Below are 21,495 nucleotides of genomic sequence, written 5' to 3'. Positions count from 1 at the left end.
GTTATTAATAAAGTTTTGAACGTCATATATTTTGACAATATTTAATTAAATACTTACTCACTCCTATAAGTTATTTTATTATATTGATAATCATTTCTTTTATAGTTATTCTTAAAATAACATCTTATTTAAGTGTAAATATTTTTTCATTTATTAGAACGAGAATTACAAATTCATTTATACGTGAACAATTATTTAGGAAAAGATTATTGTGAATTACATAATTATACTGTGACAAGTTAGAATAAAATAATTTAATTCCTTTAGGGACAATTGATAAAAGAAAAATTATTGCTTGTAACATCAATTATATTTTTACAATAATTGAATGTATCAAGTTACAGTCAAATCATGTCGTTTTAACTATTACAATCTAAATTAAAAAGAATTATACCTTAACTATCAATTATAACTTTTAAATCAGTGATTTTATTCAGTTGATAATTAATAAATATACATTAATAATCATCTCTTAAAATAATCATTCCTCTTAACTGAGATATATATTGTAAGGCCTCACAATTTTTTTTTATATCCTTCCACTAAAAAATCTACTCAAAATTATCAACAAATTTTAACAAATCCCAAAATATTTTTAGATTCTATTAACTAAAAAAACCATAATAACACCAAATAACTAATTTTGATCATTTTGATTTTATTTTAAACCAAAGGTCTCAATTTTATAAGTTAGTATGTCCAATTTAAGCATATTACAACTATTTAGTTATACACATTATTTTCACTCATGATTTAATTAACTCAAAAAATTACAAACCATTAACCATTCACAAAACAAATCCAGTAACATTTATTCAGTAATATCCATTTAAAATTTTTACTATGAATTTTCAACCTTCAACCTCATATAAAGATTATATTTTAATAACTTTTTCACAATAGAATACATGTTATTATTTTATTGATCTGTTTAAATTTATATTTAAATTTTTTTAAAAGAACTAATCACAAACTATCTTATATACATACGTTATCAAAAAATAATAAAAAAAATGTTAAAATAATATTTTCCGGAAAGTAAAAACAAGTTCAATTTTATAAATTGGACATTTCTTGTGTATCAATGAAACAAAGTGAAGAACTAAAAAATTAAGAAAAATTATCGATCACCTAAATTAGAATTAACATTTTATAATTTTAATAAATAATATGGGTTGATTTTTTTTTATCCATATGATATACGAATATTTATTATTTAATGTTTTTATATTATGTAAAATAAAGAGTTATAAGCAAATTACTAAAGCATGGTAAAATTGATATGATAAATTAATGTGTGGTAGATATTGATTTTGCCATTTAAGCTAATTGAAAATGAAAGATATGGTTTGGTATTCATAACATTCTAAAATTCCACAAAGAGTGATAGAGAGAGATTAACTACTTCATTAGAAAGTGAGAAAAGATTATAATGGCATTAAAGAAATTAAACATTTTTTTAAGTGATAGAGAGAGATTAACTAATTATTAATACATTGGGGGAATATTGATTTCATGAATTTTTATTTATTTATTTTAAGTCACTTTTATTTTATATATTTCCAATGTCTAAATTCACATTCAGACCAACATAATCTTGAGCCAAATTAAGTTAATTCATTTGCTATATATGGTTAATTTTCTTTAAGACAGGAGGAAATTAATCTTTATAACGACACTGTCTCATCTATTATAAATTATTCTTGTTAATTTGTGATTACATGATAATCTAAAGTATCCTTATATCATTACAGTATATTAATTAAAATTATAAAATAATTTTACACATTTATAGGATCTTAATTGCAGTAGTAAATGAAGAATAAATGTGTTTAGCAAAAAGTCATTTAATTATTAATTAATAATTTTTTGCAGTCTATGGATAACCAGACTTAGTAGTAGAGTAACCAGAAACACTGGCACTTCATTGGTTTTATTTTATTTTTGCATATATCTGTTTGTCTATCTTTCTTTCTTCTTTTCTTTTCCCACATCGAAACAAAGGTAGAAAAATGAAGAAGAAGATGAAGGCAAGCACCGCCATATCCGTCGTCTTCGCCGCGCTCTTCCTCTTCTCTTCCGTCAACTCCTTCTACCTTCCCGGCGTTGCTCCTCGCGATTTCCAAATTGTACGTTTTCCATTTCTTCTCTCTCCGTTCCTTCCTTTTCCTTTCTTTCAAATTCCGCGCGATGTGCTTCTTTAATTTATCGATCACCTTTAATTTGTCGCCGCGCTGCTCGGATCTAGGGTTTCGCCTCTGATCTGTGTGGAATTAATCTTAATTTCGTCTCGCGCTGTGTTTAGGATGATGGATTTTGTGTTCGTGAAATAACCGAGTTAGTTTTGGATGATTCCGCTGTTCTGATGTTTTTTTTTGCCTTAATTTAGAATGTTGTGTAATGGAATCGTTAGTTCTGTATAATGACAATCGTGTTGCTGATTCCGAGGACGGAATCTCGGGAGATTTTCGTGTTCGGTTACGAGCTCTTTCGTTGGTGTTTGAGTTCCTCTTTACGCTGTTTTCGAGGAGGTTGACCAATTGCGACGATGAAGTGTGGTTATATTTGTATAGCTGCACTTGGAATCTGTATGTGTAATGTGGCTCGTGATTGACTCGGTCTTAGGAAATATAAAATGTAGTGTGTCATTTGAGAGTTGGTATCTGCTGATTCGGAACTTGGTCGAGATCGGGAGAATTTCATTTCGATTTGTGTTGTCTTTTGGTTTCTAATTTTTTGTGAGGGAAGAATGAAGATGAAGATACTGAGTTGTTGTTTCATGTGTGGCATCAGGGTGACCCCCTTTCTGTCAAAGTGAACAAACTATCATCTACAAAGACTCAACTTCCATATGACTACTACTTCTTGAACTATTGCAAACCCTCCAAGATAGTGAACAACGCAGAGAATTTGGGAGAGGTGCTTAGAGGTGATCGCATTGAGAATTCAGTGTATACGGTGAGCTTCTATTCTCTCATCCTTTGACATTTCTATAAGATGATGGTGTACTTCAGTGGTTACTGTTTTGTTGTTTAGCTTTGTCAATTTAAAAGGTCTGTTGTCTTCTTTTTCCAGTTTGAAATGAGGAAGGAACAGTCTTGCACTGTTGTCTGCCATCATAAGTTAGATGCTGAATCTGCAAAGAGTTTTAAAGAAAAGATTGATGATGAATATCGAGTGAACATGTAAGTGGTAAATGTCTTGGAGCGAGTGCTTAGTTATGCAGTATGAGTTCATTTTAGTAGTTTGCTATGATTCATCTGCCTGTCTACTGCTTGTCTATAGATTTCTGCTTTGAATTCCATTCACCCTTGAAGCTATGAATTTAACATGCAGGATTTTGGATAACCTTCCCGTTGCTGTTCGTAGACAAAGGAGGGATGGAAGTCCCTCAACAACATATGAACATGGATTTCGTGTTGGGTTCAAAGGAAACTATCAAGGGGTATAACTCAGCTTGAATTTTGTTATATATAGTTTAATTCGAAGAATCTTTTTTGTCACTCCATATTGTAACAAATTTACGTTTTTCCTACAGAGCAAGGAGGAGAAGTATTTTATCAATAACCACTTGAGTTTTAGAGTCATGTATCACAAGGATCCAGAAACTGGTTCTGCTCGTATTGTTGGATTTGAGGTCACCCCAAACAGGTATTGCTCTTTTCTTTACGTCTCTCTGTTAAGGGGGTGGTGCATGCTAATGTTGGCATAATATGGATTAACTTGGTTGGGTTTTATAATTTTATATTTGATAAATAAATACACACAAATATATATATATATATATATATATATACACACACACACACACACACACACATATATACATACATACATATATATATATGTATATATATATAGATATATATATATATATATGTATGTATGTACATATGTATGTATATATGTAGGTGTGTGTGTATATATATACACACCTACATATATACATATACATATATATATATGTGTGTGTGTGTATGTATGTATGGATGTATGTATGTATTTGTTTTATGTCCGGAAAAGTATGCTGTTTTTAAGAAATAAGAATGAAACAAATTAGTTAGATTTGTATCTAACAGATCTTAACTTCTACATGATGTCACATTTATTTGAAGATAAATAATATTTTGGCATTAGAGTCTTTTAAATGGGCTCTTAGATAATCCTTTCTTCTTTCGTGGTAAGTATCATAACATAACTTGTGCCTTTCTTTACTTATTGAGTCTATTTCTCCGAAGTAAAGCACTTGTATATTTGATTTCAAATGACGGCTTAATGTGTGTTATGTCTTTCTTGTATGAACTCTGTTGCTGTAAATAGTATAAATCATGAATACAAGGAGTGGAATGACAAGGACCCACAGGTAACAACATGCAATAAAGATACCAAGAATTTGATGCAAGGTAGTACAGTCCCACAAGAAGTTGATACAGGCAAGGATGTCGTATTCACATATGATGTTTCCTTTAAGGTATTGCCAGTTAAAATCTTAGCTACTCAAACTGTCAACTCATTTATTACATGATATGCTAAGCCAAGTTTATTGGTATTTTTCCAGGAAAGTGATATCAAATGGGCATCACGGTGGGACACATATCTTTTAATGAATGATGATCAGATCCACTGGTTCTCCATCATTAACTCTCTGATGATTGTTCTTTTCTTGTCTGGAATGGTAGCAATGATCATGATGAGAACTCTTTACAGAGATATTGCTAACTATAATCAGCTAGAAACCCAAGATGAGGCCCAAGAAGAAACTGGGTGGAAACTTGTTCATGGAGATGTTTTCAGGCCACCAATCAATTCGAATTTGCTGTGTGTTTATGTTGGTACTGGTGTTCAGATCTTTGCAATGACAGTTGTGACAATGGTATTTGCTTTGCTAGGGTTTTTGTCTCCATCTAATCGGGGAGGTCTCATGACTGCGATGGTTCTGTTGTGGGTTTTTATGGGCTTATTTGCTGGGTACTCCTCATCACGTTTGTACAAGATGTTCAAGGGCACAGAATGGAAAAGGAATACCTTGAAAACTGCTTTTATGTTTCCGGGCATTCTTTTTGCTGTCTTCTTTGTACTTAATGCTTTAATCTGGGGGGAGCAGTCCTCTGGAGCAGTCCCTTTCGGAACCATGTTTGCCCTAGTCTGCTTATGGTTTGGTATATCAGTACCCTTGGTCTTTGTGGGCAGTTACCTGGGATTTAAAAAGCCAACTATTGAAGACCCAGTGAAGACTAATAAAATTCCTAGGCAGGTACCTGAGCAGGCATGGTATATGAAACCTGTCTTCTCAATTCTTATTGGAGGCATTCTTCCATTTGGTGCAGTGTTTATCGAACTCTTCTTTATCCTCACATCAATATGGCTGAACCAGTTCTATTACATCTTTGGCTTCCTTTTCATAGTGTTTGTGATTCTATTAATCACGTGTGCCGAGATTACCATTGTGCTTTGCTACTTCCAATTGTGCAGTGAGGATTATAATTGGTGGTGGAGATCGTACCTCACTGCTGGGTCCTCTGCCTTGTACCTTTTCCTCTACTCAATTTTCTACTTCTTTACAAAGTTAGAGATTTCAAAGCTGGTCTCGGGCATCCTCTACTTTGGATACATGATAATTGTTTCATACGCCTTCTTTGTGTTGACGGGAACTATTGGGTTCTATGCTTGCTTCTGGTTTGTTCGCAAGATTTACTCTTCGGTGAAGATTGACTGATTTCAAGGCCATCATATAGTGGATGATTACATCGGGAACCCGGAATCCGAGAGGCTTTAACAATTAGAGGACTCAAAGCAAATATTGCCGGGAGGTTACCTTTTTCCCCTACTCCACCCTTGAAAACCCTTTTTGTTTATTGTTAGAGTAGCAGATGGATTGTTAATTTGTTACAGTGTTTCCAAATATTATTGTGGTAGTTTCTGAAGTAATGATATGTCTGCATATTTCATCATGACACAACGAAGTGATGAACTATTGAATCTTCAGGAAATGTTTGTCATGAGGATGTTTGACTGGTTTATCAGACTTGGATTACGATCAGGGCACTGGGTTAATACGTTCCTTGCGAAACCGAATAAATTAGTATATATTAAAATATACAAATTGTTACATGCAAACTCCTTTCCTAGAATAATTATAAATAAACATTGTATTCTATAAAATGGGGTGTCCAAGGTTTTTATACGATGCAAGAAATTGGACATTAAAATGTGAACTTAGAAACTGACTGCATATACGCATTTTCGTGTTATTATTTCCTAAAATTTAGATAAAAGTAAAGACGATCAATTTGTTAATGTCCTTAAACATGATTCTGTTAAACATGATTACTAATTTGCATAATGTAATCGAATGATTAACTAGATTTAATTGAAACTAATCAGTTTCATTCCTCAGTTTGATATGATATGTTTGATCTATACCCATCAATACATATAAAATTAGAAACTTACCATTTCGATAAGAGGTACTAGATAAAGTCTATAATACTAATTTTATCGAAAAGTATTACTTCTATTAGAAAGTTAGACAAAGTTGAGAAATAATATTTTTATCAATAAATATTAAACAAGACCGAGATATACTAGTCCTGTCGAAAAATACAAAAGAATATGCTACTAGAAAAAGTTAAGAATACCCCAATACAATTATGTCAAACAATGACATATTTTAAAACAATTGTCATGACTAAATAAAAATTAATAACAAAATCCTATTCTCAAGATATTTATCATTGATATTATTAGATCATATGGCTGCATTAATTGATATCCACACATACGAACTTGAGAGCGTCAAAGTAATTTTACAATTACTTTCACCTGAGATTGATACCCTCAAGACCAAGAATCGACGATCAAAAACCGAAGAATATTTCTTGTTTCTTTTCGTTATGCCTTAGACGACGAAAAAGATACAAAAATAATCTTATTAAATTTATCACCGGTAGTCTAGAGTTTAATATATTTTAAATTTTCTTACAAGAAAAATTAAAACCACAAATTCATAACATTGACCCAGTGAAAATATCAGAGTCTCTGCCATAATTGTGCAATTTTCAATATACTTGAACTAAAACTAAAAAAGTGTATTAGTAACACAGAAAACAAAAACAAGCATAAGCAAAACATCATTGAATTAACATGCCTGACCTTAATACATTTCCGGAAGTTTTCTAACAAGAAAGCACCAAATTGCTATCTCCTACAAAATATCAATACATTACAGGAAGCAAGAGACTTCCACACATACAAAAACCAATTTGCACATGGACTAAATCAATGTAGTCTCAATGTGCATAAGGTAACTTTTCACCTTTCTCCACCTCAGTATAACAAGCACAACACCATTATATACACACAAATCCACAATCATCCCAAGAGGCTTTTCAACCACATGGTGTGTTGTCTTCATCTGCAACTTCACCTTGGTAAAGCCAAATCAATGCCTGTGGTGATCTACACGTGTAAACTTAGCTTCAATAAATCAATATGGAACCTTTATTCCACTTATTTTCAGAGATTGAAAATCATCAGGTGCAAATGGCTTCCACTGAGAGCTTCTTCATCACACTTGGACATGGATCTCCTCCAAAAATTTCAGGAGACACTGTCACTGTGCACCAGCTTTGCCCAACACAATTCTGCAACAATAAAGTCATAATCGAATAATCTATTCAGTACCATAAACTTGAAATTCATCACTTGCCCTGCAGGATTTAATTCAAGTTTCAAACCAAAAATGATATTTTTAAAGCTTAGAAAGAAACAATCCCCAGAAAAGCATTGAACAAGTAAAAAACCAGTCCAGATTCTCTATTGGGTTTTGTAATATATTTTAAAACATCAAAATCAATGTCAATGTATTTTGAAGGCATAGTAGAGGAACAACACAGAAAAACAACAGAGAATCCAAATTCGTTTTACCTTCTGAAAAGCATCATATGACTTGTGAGCATGACAACTTCCTTCACGGTAGCTTCCACAAGATCCTACTGGAGTGCCAAAGCTAGCAAACTTGATTGATGAGATTTTTTGTCCAGGACCACATGACAAATGTGCTTTTGGCCTCACAGGACTTTTGACTTTGCCAGAAGCTTGCATCTCATAACTAACAAGATTTGGCTGCCACTCATAGATATCAGCGCATACACTGTCAATATCTCTTCTAACCAAAAAGATCCCATTCGGATCCCCACCCAATTCCTCAAACACAACCAATAAATTTCCGGTTGGCTTCAGCCAAGAATGAGGAACATGGTACCTGACATTATCAGACAGCAATTAGTATGACAATGGTTTCTAACCAACGTTAAACAAAATTCAAGAACAAGCTAGACATTTCTTACCATCTTTGAGAAGGCTCGCCACATTTACTTCCACATTTTTTCTCATTGTAAGTCCCTGCATAGTTACAGTAACCACAAGAACCGGATGCTTTGTAAGCAGGCCAGTAGCGGCCCAGATTCTGTCCATTTATCCACACTTGACCTTTGCCCATGCTGGCCATGTCTAAAGCCAATGGTGCAACTCCAACTGGGGCATCAAAAGTAGTCTGCAAAAGTATAGAAAGGACATTACTTTTACAGCCAAAAAAATGGTCCCTTTTTGTTGCATTTACACTAACTTTTTGGCATATGTTAACACTGTCCACAGAATAATCACATAGTTTTTTTTTTTTCTAGATCATTGTTGATAAATAGTATAAAAGTTTCATGAAGTCCGTGGCTGACCCCAGAATCAATGGAAAGATGAAAACTTTTTGCAGGGTAGTATAGAGGTATCACAATACTCACTTTGTACCATGTCAACGGCTGTCTTCTAGAAACTAAATACCCCTGAAGCCACTCAACAGAGGAGCTTCCACTAAGAGAATGTAGATTCAAGGCTTCACCTTTAAGACCAACCTAAAACAAGCATTCAAATGAATCTCAGGCAAACTAAAGCAATAATGAGAAAGAGAAAGCAAGCAGAACGTTTGAAAAGAACCTTGTATGACCACTTTTGCCAAGTTAAGTCTCTTCTCCCTTCATTGAGACCACTTAATGTTATTGGGCCAAGAACACCAGCATTCCATCTTTCAAAATGTGGACCAACATTCTGTGTGCCAATAAAAGGTAGCAGATGAATAAATATATAGTCATGTTCATAACCAGAGTTTAAAATTCTAAACAATCAGATTTGTTGGAAGTGCAGAGGTGCATCTGATATCATTTAGTCATGGCAGTGTTCACACAAGAGAGAGGGACATAGAGAACAAACCGGAAGCCCAACTGCAACACTTAAAAGGGAGATTTTGTTAACACCAGCTCTGAGCCTCACACTTTCACTGAAGGTTAGTTTGGGGGCCTCCAAGCTTCCATATGCAGTTCCTGACCACAAGAAGATAAATAGTTGGCTCAATGTATCAAAGATGAAGCAAAATAAAATAGTGACCCATGAAACAAAACCCTTAGCAGTAATTCAATGAAACCTACATCAAAGTATTCTTTTTCCTTTTCTTTCTCTGTTTTTCTAACCTTTCTCACTGAAAGCTCAACTTATTTCTGAGAGGTACTTCACAGTGTTTGACCAGTTTTGGAAAGAAAGTTAAGAGAAGAATGGTAACATGATCTATGGTCATGTCCATCAAGTATTGGATAAGCTACCTGATCATGTCATTACATATATATAAAGTGCAGTTGTCCAATCCATTCACTTCTCAAAAGTACTTAAAAGATTCCCTCTTCTTCCTCTTGGATCACATTACGAAATAAAAAGAAAAAATTATAGAAATTGAATATTTGTAGTAATACATCCTTGTAGTTTAAATCATTAGTGTTGCTGAAACAGCGTGAAGTGAACCAGCAGTGTACTGCTCACCTGCCAACTGATTGTTGATAAAAACATGCAAAGCATGCCCAGCAGATAAAACTGTAAGATAGGGATACTTTCCATTCCTCAAAAATTCTTCATTTGGATTGATCACAACACTGCCAAGAAAAGAAACAACATAAGTATTCATAGTCTAGAAACAAAAAGGAGCAAATCTATCAATAATGGTTAAGAGAAATTAAAGTAAGAACATTGCAGAGTTATAGGTCACACTCACTCCGTGGAGTACCACAGGTAGTCAGACAAATCTCTGGTTGCATTTATCTGCTCCAACAGGCCAGTCACAGTGAAGGAACTATCATCAGTAGTGGTTGTCTCTTCATTAAACGCTTTCCAAGACAGTCCTCCATGAATAGGAACACGACTCATCTTCATTGTTGTGCTCTGAGAACCAACCTGTAAAGAGATTTCGAATTAACATTACTGCTGAAATCTTCAGTTCAAGAGTTACTCAAAAGAATACTGTTTCTCATTGAAATTGAAACTAGGTTCAAACAAGAGACAAAGAATGTAAGTAAGACTCCAAAACGAAATATCATTTGTCCCTTTTGTTTGCCTACTTTCACAGAACAAAAAAGTCACAAGAACTACTACTGCACATAACTCATTATTGAACAAATTTACTCAGACCAACTAAATAGTTTATATTTGGTCATGCTTCACAGATATAAAATCTCTATCATAAGAAACATTTATCCCATCTCCAGTAATCTGAACTTTAAGTTAGTTTAATTTGACTCACCCTTGCAGTGTTATAAACAGTGTGCTTGCAGTTAGGAAGAATGCTTATAGACCAAGGAGGCAGATTGTAATGTTGATTTCCAAATGCCACCGTTGCATAAGATTGTGGATTGTAGTTTGCAAGGAATGCAGCACAAGCTCCAGACCTTGATCTAAAGACATGAGCCTGTACATTGGTTATGAACGTTGAAAGTTTAGACTAGTTCCATAGCAGTTTCACAAATAATTCTCAGAAAACTAAATAAAGTTATACCTCTTCATAATTCCCAAGCCGTTGTACAGTAGGATCTCCTGATATTAAAGCAGGTTCACACAGTTTTATTGCTCTATGTAAATCTTTCAGATGACCCCACTTTGGCTGTCTCGCCAATCCTGCATAGAACATAATAAATAACTAAAAAACCATTCATCTTCAACTATTATATATATATATATATATGAGAACTCTGTTTTCATCTTCATGTATACCATATTCATCAAGAGGTGCATCATAATCATAGCTCGTAGCAATGAAGGGACCACCAGCAGTTCGACCAAAATTTGTTCCCCCGTGATACTGGAATGAACAAAACAGAGGGGATTAGTTAACTATTCAAGGGTGAATTAAATTCACACAATGAAATCAAGAAAAGTTCAATTTACCATATAATAGTTGACATATGATCCCCCTTTCTGTATAAACCTTGCAATTGAAAATGCCAAGTCTTCAGCAGGTCTTTGAGGAACTGCACCACCAAACTCAGTAAACCTACATGTTTCAAAGTGTAACACATGAAATGAGCATCTCTAAGAACTAACAACCCACAAAATAAAACCTTCAAATTTATCATACCAGCCAGTCCAAGCCTCTGTCCACATCTTTGGTTTGTAAGCCTTATTTGGAGAGAAATAATCACAATAGAAGCCATTGCAAGTGTTAATCTGCAAAAAAAAAAAAATAGTTTAGAATTAAGATGTGGACTTTGATCCCGATTGGAATTATTGGTTTTAAATGCACTCATGCAAATATAATATATATTGAGGATATAAAACAATATATTTCTCTCTCCATCACTAACAATGAAAATTGACATGAATGTCAGATTTTCAGTTTCCACCGTAAGTAAAAAGGGTAATTTCACTATAGTTATAACGGTTAATAACTAAACAGGCATGATAATGAGAACAATAGTGAAAGGACTGAACAAGGACTGATACCAACTATGTACAAATAGGAATAATCACTCATTTCTTCCATTAGGCAAATGGACAAAACATACTGTCTCTAGTATCCCCACCAAAGACAACAAGCTATAATGATTAGAGAAAATGTGTGTAAAAGGTACAGATAAGCAGAGCTTACAACAGGATCAGGAGCATCATCTTGCTTGCACATGATCCATGGAACCCCAGTGCCAAGGCCTACAGCCATATGAGCTGCCCATTGTGTGTAGGCTCTACCGGGAGCACCAACTTCATACTCCATAGGTCCATATTCATTTTCGATCTGTGCAAAAATTTTGCAGAGGTAAAAATCATTGAATTTTTTCTCTATGTGTGTATCTTCAGTTTATTTTGAGCAACAAGGCTGTAACTATATTTTCAAGCTAAAAAAGCTACATGAAAATATAAACACGCTATTGGATTGAGCAGAAGGGTAGCTGCATATGTAATCTACCTGAGATAGAATTATTGGACCACCCTGAGACTCGAATAACCTTTCTGCTTTCATCATATCCACAATCTTCCTGGTAAATCTTTCCATTTGAAACTTAACCACAGCAACATTTAAAAAGAAAAGTGTATTAGTAGACAATTCAAAACATGAAACATACGGGAAAAAAAAGGAGAATTCTTGTATGATACTTTAGAGTGATTCTTATCTTACCTTAAACGGTCCATTGTCTGTCCTGAAGCTGATACCTGGAATGTACTTGAGCCAAACAGGGAAACCTCTGAAAATTGAATGAGATTAAGCTGTTAAGAAAACTCACAGTTACTATATCAGCAAGGACTCTTTGCCTATGCAAATAGGAAATTCATCTCTTTCATTACCCGAAGTTCCATTCAGCACAAACATAAGGACCAATTCTGAGGTTAACGTAGAGGCCTGCTTGCTGCACCAGCTTTATGAACCTCACCAGATCATAGTTTCCCCCAAAGTAATACTACAGTATCCAAAAGAAAAAATATTGTGATAATTCCCAACAACTAAATTCGTTAAAATAATAACAACATATGCATATTTTCAAACATTGTTTCTTAAGTTCTTACTTTGCCGGGCGAAGGCTCATGGCCATTCCAGAAAACATAAGTTTGAATCACATCCAAACCTCCTTCCTTTGCCTTCTGAATAAGATCTGGCCACATCTGAAAAGGGAGAAACTTTAAGGCACCCATTTGGTAGAAAGTTAAAATGGATGAAACCATGAAACACATTTGAGTAAAGTACCTCAGGTGTGCTTCTGGGGTAGTGAATGGAACCAGAAAGCAGTATCCTTCTTTGGCCATTGATGGTGATAGCTTTATGGTCATAGGACACAGAAGCCGAAGCATGACCGATCAGTGACCATGCAAACACCACCACCAAGAGCAGAGGCACATTCCACACAATGAGCTTGTTGAAGCTCATGACAACAAAAAATTGAAAACAGCAATAAAAAACAACACCCTTGTTGTGCTGTTCCTCAGCTTGGTAAAGCAGTGGCCCTTGAACACTTTATTCTATGCTTCAACGTGTGGAGAGAGGAATGTCAGAAGGAGAGAAGAATGCTTTTTGTCCTGCGTGCAAGTCTCCTCCTTTATGCAGAATGATTGAAGAGAAAACAGTGTGAAAGGAAGAAAAAAAAAAAATGGTAGGTTGCAGCTTGAAAGAGTGAGCAACAGTGATATATTTCTGTTTTTGATTTGTTTTCACCCTTTTGTGAGATTAAGCTACTTTATGTGGAGGTTCTTCGTTGGAGGAAAAGGGTGGTGCTTTGCAGCTGCTTTTATAAACACTCAACACTGAGGAGTAGATGGTCTTTGTGAGAAAGTGGGACCCACTTTCATGGAGCTTTGGGACCCACATCTTGTTCTTCTCCATCCACTCATATTCTTTTTCTCTTTAATTAAACTTTCTTTAATCGTTTTCCTTTTTTTTTTCATAAAAACTAAATGTTTTAGGTTTCTAAAATTCATAGTATATACATCAGACTTGCCCATGCATTACTCATAAACAAAATATTTGCTGCAAAATTAGTTTAAAAAATATTTACAAATTACCTTTTTAATAAAAAATTACAGTAAAATTTAAACTTACATTCTTACAATTACAAGTTTTCACCCACAAAATAATTTAATTGTTTTTATCTGTGTATCTGCATGATATTTTAATTTAAGAAAATCTCTTAAGTGATTTTTTCAATTTAAAAATATGTATTTCTCCCATTATATGCAATTGTAGTTTTAATTTTAGACTATATTGGCATATTTGATGAAGAAAATAGAAAAAAAAAATCAATATTTTTTGTTTAATTAATCGAAAACAGACATAAGCAGGTATTTTTTTGTTTGATTGGTGGAAGCAATGAGATCCTGAATAGAATGTGAAGAGGGTTTTCCCATTGATTACTTCTGACGAATTTTGAAATCAAAGACTGAAACATTTATGTGATTTCAAATTTGCTGCAAGATTTTGGTTGGAAGTTACGAAGTTATATTAAACTATATTTAATGATTAGTATTCAAGTATGAATTTTTTGTTAGTGAATGGATTAGGGACCATAATTACAAGACTAAAAGCAATACAAGTTTAATTTTTTATTTGTTTATTAATATCATTATTTATTACTGTTAACATTAAAAATATATTTAATCCTTTTTTTTAATTCTTCTTTATTTTGAAATCATATGTAACAACCTAGTTTAGTGTTAGAAAAACAGGAAGCAAGGTTTCACTTTGTAACTGAAAAAGGGTTTACTTGGAAGAAGGGGAAAGAGAAAAGAAACAAGAAGAGAGGCGCTTTATGAAGAACATCATCTGATGATTGAGTTTCGGTTAGAACTTGGATGTCGACTTCCAAAGCAAACAAATCCAGAAGAAGATTGATTATGCATGTTGTAATGCATGCATATCATTTTTCTAACACTACTATCTATACATGCATCATCATTGCCAACACCAACCATTTTTCATGTTCCTCAACAACTATAACTGAATCAAATATATTCTCTTTTTTAATGCCATCCATCTCCTATCTCATATATATATATATATATATATATATATATATATATATATATATATATATATATATATATATATATATATATATATATGCATGTCTTTCGATTTCGACATCAATGGTGTCTTTTGTTTATTTGACTTCTCACCTTCTGTATAATAGGAATGAGACGGCATATGATAAGTCATCGAAAACACTCTGCGTGGACGCGATATCCTCCTACCGATAACATGTTAATCTTGTTTATATCGGTCCAATTTTATCGGATGTCTTCAAAAGGACGCTCGTTCACCGTGCACGACGCGATCGCGACATCCTCCCACCGGTAACATGTTAACTTTGTCTGTGTCGTGCCAACCTAACGTCCGCGACAAGTGCAATCAATCACGGGTAGATCGTCCGGCAATGTTTGAAGGACAACATTAAAATGAGATTAAGGTAAAACGTAATTAAGGGTATTGGGCCATGATTACGACTTTCCTAATCACGTCTCATGTCAAAAACTATAAATAGAGGTGAGATCAGAGGTATGAAGTAGTTGGTTCACATTTACTGCACATTTATTACTGTTCTCCTTTTATTTAGTGAAGAGTGCACTGACTTGAGTGTCAGAGGACCTTTGACAGGTACTTGGTCGGACGTAATTCGAAAGAACAATCTAGGACTTGATCGAACGGAGTTGGCAACATAAAGACGGTAAGTGTGATTGGACGTCCAAAAAGACAAATTGTGTAAGTTTCGATAGTAACTCGATTCCACAACCGAGACATCTTCTATTATCAATCATTCATGTGAATTCTTTTTTCTTTTTCCAAAATTTCAGATACACCAAATAAATATATTCTTATTTTCATGTTAGAAAGTGCAAGGAAGCTTTTCACCCAACAAATAAGAAATTAGGAAGGAAATTCTTGGAATATAATGTTGGTTGTTTGCAATAAAACAATGAGTATAAGATTTGCTTCATTTGAAGGAATACAGAACTGGTGTCGACTAAATCCAAAAGATAAAAAAGTTGATTATCGACAATTATTGGAAAATATAAAATGGTTAGGAAAGTTCCGTTGATTTGAAGCAGATCAAAACGAAACATCCCAATGCCTAGACACTGTTTGATCAATTGTCCCACAGAACCAAACAAAACGAAAATTGTTGAAAATATTATAAACAGATAAACAATGGGATTATAATTAAAGAATGAAATTTGTTTTATGTAGAAAAGGTGAAGAAAGCGTGTTCCAAACATCTTCTTAGAGTGATGCATATATTGCAAGGAACTGCTTCTCCCAGTGCCCCCAATAATTCATCATAGCTTGTAAGGAAAAAGCTTCCATATTTGTAGTTGGAGGATCATATACTAAAAACCTTAATATGCTTAAAGTTTTTCAGGTCATTTTGGGTCATAAAATACTAATGTGCCTTCATCAAGGTGCAATTTGTTTATTGTGGTGTATATATGTGTTACTATTATTCATAATATAACACACTTTTATTGATGTAAGTATGTGTATAATTCGACTTATATAACATTAGTAATGTTTAAATAAATTCAATTTTGTTATTTTATTAAACACATTTTTTAATTAATAATAAAGAGAAAATATAAAAATATTACGAAATACGTTTAAAATATTAAATAAATTTAATAAAATTTAATTAAAATGATTAAATTTATATATTTCTAAAATTAGATTAAATTTTTGAAAAAAAAATAAAAAACAAAAACATATTTAATTCTTTAAAATATATCATGTTTTGTGAGTAATTTTTTTATTTTGATATAATTTTAAAGATTCTTATAATTTAGCATAACATTTTTAAAGTTTTGATGTGTAGTATTTTTTAAACAATATTAACATTAATTAGCGAAAATAATTAAATTGACTATATTCAATAATATTAAAATATAAGATCTAAAATAAAAACCATACATGATACATCTAAACATAGGAACAAAATATTAATTAAATTAATTATAAATTTAGAAAAAATAAACTTATGCTTTTAAGTTAAACCCATACTCAATAATTTTTAAGTTGAGTGGGTTTTTGCCGATTTAACTGATTCCCAATTCAAATCATTAAAGTAATTGGTGTGATCCAATTTCCAAGGGTAAAAAACTTATGATTGTGACTTTGGCTCACATTAAATTTACCTTTATGCCCCCATCTTCACTTCCTTAAAACATGTTGGTTCATACTAAAATAATTTAATATACATAAATTTAATGTTATTAATTTAATATACATAAATTAGTTATTTAAATAAACTGCTCAATCGGTTTAAAATACAAAGTTCTGAAACCGGTTAAGCTTTACTTATGAACCGGTGGACCGGGTCCGCTTCTGAACTCTGCATGATAATATCCGGTTCAAAAATTAAAAAGAAGGGAAGTTCCCGCCATGATAATGGGAAAACTCATTCATTGGGGTGCGTGAAGCATCTCAGTGTTTTGCGTTATTTCTTTTTGTCATTAGTCAAAAGTCATTTTTCAGATTTTGAATTTTCCACTGAATAACTTTTCAATTTCAATCCAAATGTTTGTTTGAAAGAAAAAAAAAACATAAAATAATAATGAGGTTTTAAATTTTAATTTTAATTAACTTCAAATCGCTTTTATAAACTTAAGTATTTTTAGTTAAATTATATCAAGTGGCTTAAATATTTTATATTTTTAATTAAGTTTTATATGTATTTTTTGTGTTAGTTAAGTGTCTTGGTTATTTGTTTTTCTATATTAACAAATGTGATTTTCTATGATTAATATAAAAAAAATTATTTTTAGTCAATAATTTTTATACAAAACCGTGATAAAACATAAATTTTAAAATAAATAATACCTTATATGAGAGATAATTAACTCTAACTATGACCATCAACATAACATGAGAACATACATATTTCATAAAATGATAGAAAACTCGTGGAAGACATTAACGTTTAACTAATATGGAAACAACCTTGGTTGCTTTTAATATGAGAAACCAAAGAAGAATGAATGTCTAACATGGGAAAACCAAAACAAAAAGTTTTGTCTTGTGAAGTAATTTAGAAGCCACTCTTTTACTAGATTGGTGTCTCGATAACATTGGTACACCGTAATTAGTTTCGTATACGGCTCAGTATTTTATACCTGTAGGGGCACGAAACTATTATTAGGTGCATCAATTCTGAATTTTATATTAAAATACAAAAAAAAATGTAAATTAATACAAGTATACACACATATTAAGATATTGTCCACTTTGAGCCAAACTTTCACAATTTTGTTTTTGATACTACTCCAAAAGGCCTCTTACCATTGGAGATATCTATGTGTGTATAAACTCTTGACCATCATTCTTTCATTCAATGTGAGACTTTGTTTGCACTCGAACAGTTTACTGATTGTGACTGATTAATCTGATCACAGTCTTACCCTTCTGGTTGTTTATATGCCCTTAACCTTTTACTGTTATTTGTTCTTTATTGGCCGTCTGATTCTACTTGAAGGTGAAATTTGGACCCTCCAATACATTTACAATGAGACAAATAAAAGCAATTTATAAATATATATGAGCATTGAGATATTTGCATGGGTCGTAATTGGATACGACCCTGAGCACCGAAAGGAAATTGAAATTGAAGAGCATTGATCATTGTGACGTGGTTGGTTAATTGAAAATGATGGAATATAAGAGATGGCGTAAAGCAAGTCTCACGAATAAGTGCTTGTGAATGAGGTCGCTTTCCTTTATAATAACCCATTTTTCACATACAAAACTCTAATAATTTTTTTCTACTATTTCTTATATATTAAATTTATTTTCTCATCCAAATATATAATCTTTTTATAATACGCAAATTATATATATATTTTTTAATTTCCCGTATATAACAGCTAAATTTACAATGTATTAGTGACACAGGGACCACCACCCTAATAGTTAGACGCTCCATTCAAATATAAATAAGAAAATGTCATAAAACTACATTGGAAACTACAATTATTATTTAGTGATATAGATTAATTAATTAATTCATTACTTGTTAATTTTAAAATATGTGCTGCATCATCACTCTGACTCCAATATCAATCACAATACGATCTCCTAACTAGATTTTTCCTTTAATTTAAACCAAATATTTTTATTTATTGATTTAAGACTTTCAACAGATAAAATTATACTCTCTCGATCAAACATTAAAATTTTCAGGATTGATTAACATCAAACTCCTCGTGTTCTTCATCTTTTTCTTGGATTAATATATAAAATTCAAATTAAGAAATAAGATAATTGGTAAACGAATTTACAAGATTTTCTTGTGATAAGCTTCACCCAGTTTCACATGAGAGAAAAAAGTCAAAGCAAAAAGTATAAGATTGGATGCTCTGTCTTCCACTTATGATTCATTATTCTTACGTTGGTGCATCCCTTTCATATGGTAGCACCATCTTCAACCGTTAATGTTTTAATTACCCAAATCTAATCGAAAGCAAAAACAAGTCCTAGGTTTAAATTACGTTAAGGATAATGATATTTAAACAATGTTTTTTTGACAACATTTGAATATCATTTACGTATTATTGTGTGATTGGTCTAAAATTAGTGTTTATGATTATTACTATTGATTGTGGAGTAATTTTAGACCAATCACACAATAATACGTAAATAATGTTTAAATATTGTCAAAAAAATATCATCTAAATATCATTATCCTTAAACCTAAACAATTACAAGTCCTATAATAATAGATGTATGTAACCCTAACAATCACCATCTACATAATTGTTGATTAGTTGTAAAAAGCTTTCTACTACACAAAAGTGGACCCCATAACTTAGTTTTTTGCTTCCTCATTTTCTAACCATCAACAACATTTTCTTCACCCTAATAATACACACTCAACCACATTGGATACATATAATTCAACACCAAAATAATAAAAAGAAAATAAAAATACTTGTCATTTCTAACTTTATAATTAAATATGTCTCTCACAGATTTAAATTTTTTTAATTTAATTTCTATTACCTTTTTATTTAATTTATTTACATTTTCTAACCGAGTCTCTATAGTTTAGTTAAATTAGGTAGTCCATTATATTCTTTTATTTTCTCTCTACATATTAAAAACATGTGAAATTTTATAATTGTAATATAAAATGATATTAGAATTAGTATAAAACAATAAATATGTGTTATTATTTAATGCTAATTTATATTAATAAGGAATCACCACCATTTCTATTCCATGAAAAAGAAGTAAACAATATATAACGGAATAAAAGTCACATTACTCAATGAATAACAAAATTTAAATTGTAAAAATTCAATTGAAAAATATAAAAATTTAAATATTCAATGGACAAGAGCTTTGTGGAGAAAAAATTAATTATTTAAAAATGAATCAGTCCTTAAATAAATTAAGATGTAATCGTGCCTATTGTTGGTAACCTAATTAATTGATGCACGTTGCACACTAATTCTTGATGAACTAATTTTGTTAGCAACAATTCCTGGGAAGCAGGTAGTAATGTGGACATTTTTTAAATATTATTATTTATTTATTTATTTTCTATATCTGCATTGTTGACTTTTGCAAATGATGAATGAATGAAGTACATGTTAGTCTGAATCTAAACATCGTGGTACTTGTTTAAATTAATTTATAAACAGCTCAGTTATTTAAAAATGAAAAGCATAGCTGGACAGATAGAAACATGAAAATGGATCCAAGGGTCAACATAAATATAATTAAAAGATTAAATCTTAACTAATATTATTTAATTTGATCCAATACAATCTGAATTTTAGTTCTTTAAAAATATTGGAAAATAATGTTTTATTAAAAGTATGTGGGCAGTTAGTTATTTTAATAAAAATTAGGTAAATTATTAATGAAGGTTATATTCGGATCTCAAATTTATTGCAAAATTAAAATTATATTCAATCATTATATATTATATATTATATATTTGAGCTATTATCTGCTTTGAAACTTTATTTATTATAGTTTTGTTTTTGAAAAACATCTTAAAAGATCGAAAGAAAAAATAAATATATAAATTATATCTAATATCGACCTTTTTAAGTGATATAAAATTATTGAAGATAATGGATTTTTATAATACATTTTAATTTTTAATCGATTATACTCAATAAAAAAAGTGTGTATTTGATTGTGATAATAGCAGTACATAATCATGTTCTATTTGTAACAAGAAAAAAAAAAACTTACGAAAGAATAATGTTTACAATGGAAAACACAAAAAATTGTAAAACCTTTTATGCCAATAGTACGTTTATTTTTTAAAAAATAATTAGATTTACGAATGTAAATTTTGCCATGTAATTTTATTATTAGTATTTTTTATATAAAGAAACTTCTATCAATAAAATAAATAAATTATATAAAATATTTTAGAATGCGAATAATAAAATTAAGTCCATTTTTTGTCTTGTAAGGCTTCCATTCCCTCTTTTCTTTATAATATTCTTTTCGAATAAACATTTATATAAGAGAAATGATTTTTTATACACCTAAATTTTTTACATTCATTTAATATTATTTTTATTTACTTTTTACTTTATTTTTTCTTGAAAAACTATAAAACTTTATATTTTTTAGACTATTTTTCCTTTGTATTATGTATCAAATAAATTTAAAAGTGTGTCATGATATTATTACTTTTT

The 21,495-nt window shown here is 31.4% G+C and overlaps 2 protein-coding genes across 2 annotated transcripts; one reads left to right on the top strand and one right to left on the bottom strand.

Annotated features, from left to right (window-relative positions):
- The first annotated feature begins 1,941 nt into the window (after positions 1–1,941).
- Positions 1,942–6,040, top strand: LOC106774179 (transmembrane 9 superfamily member 7). The gene is made up of 7 exons (XM_014661067.2): positions 1,942–2,129; positions 2,794–2,958; positions 3,076–3,185; positions 3,337–3,445; positions 3,539–3,651; positions 4,321–4,471; positions 4,559–6,040. Exons 1-7 carry the CDS (start codon positions 2,013–2,015, stop codon positions 5,714–5,716), a joined length of 1,923 nt encoding a protein of 640 aa, XP_014516553.1. The 5' UTR covers positions 1,942–2,012; the 3' UTR covers positions 5,717–6,040.
- A 1,069-nt stretch (positions 6,041–7,109) lies between these two features.
- LOC106774070 (beta-galactosidase 1) lies at positions 7,110–13,563 on the bottom strand. The gene is made up of 19 exons (XM_014660900.2): positions 13,046–13,563; positions 12,868–12,963; positions 12,649–12,761; positions 12,482–12,548; positions 12,272–12,364; positions 11,957–12,100; positions 11,447–11,535; positions 11,257–11,362; positions 11,083–11,170; positions 10,868–10,986; positions 10,616–10,780; positions 10,091–10,269; positions 9,862–9,971; positions 9,262–9,371; positions 8,989–9,099; positions 8,796–8,906; positions 8,349–8,554; positions 7,927–8,263; positions 7,110–7,643 (listed from the first exon to the last, which is right to left on the bottom strand). The coding sequence occupies exons 1-19, from the start codon at positions 13,223–13,225 to the stop codon at positions 7,533–7,535; spliced, it is 2,535 nt and encodes an 844-aa protein (XP_014516386.1). The 5' UTR covers positions 13,226–13,563; the 3' UTR covers positions 7,110–7,532.
- Between the last annotated feature and the right edge of the window lie 7,932 nt (positions 13,564–21,495).

This window comes from Vigna radiata, chromosome 9 (genome assembly GCF_000741045.1).
Source record: "Vigna radiata var. radiata cultivar VC1973A chromosome 9, Vradiata_ver6, whole genome shotgun sequence".
Lineage (NCBI taxonomy): Eukaryota > Viridiplantae > Streptophyta > Magnoliopsida > Fabales > Fabaceae > Vigna > Vigna radiata.
Note: the sequence above shows the minus strand (reverse complement) of the source record. Positions and strands in the feature narration are given on the sequence as shown.

Bases quoted from the DNA above. Each gene is read 5' to 3' on its own strand.
- LOC106774179 (XM_014661067.2), top strand. From the start codon at position 2,013: ATGAAGAAGAAGATGAAGGCAAGCACCGCCATATCCGTCGTCTTCGCC. The intron at 3,446-3,538 runs GTATAACTCAGC...TTTTTCCTACAG, and splicing joins TCAAAGGAAACTATCAAGGG to AGCAAGGAGGAGAAGTATTT. The intron at 3,652-4,320 runs GTATTGCTCTTT...TGCTGTAAATAG, and splicing joins TTTGAGGTCACCCCAAACAG to TATAAATCATGAATACAAGG.
- LOC106774070 (XM_014660900.2), bottom strand. From the start codon at position 13,225: ATGAGCTTCAACAAGCTCATTGTGTGGAATGTGCCTCTGCTCTTGGTG. The intron at 12,365-12,481 runs GTAAGATAAGAA...GCTGTGGTTAAG, and splicing joins CAGACAATGGACCGTTTAAG to TTTCAAATGGAAAGATTTAC. The intron at 10,987-11,082 runs GTATACATGAAG...TGTTCTATGCAG, and splicing joins TGCACCTCTTGATGAATATG to GATTGGCGAGACAGCCAAAG.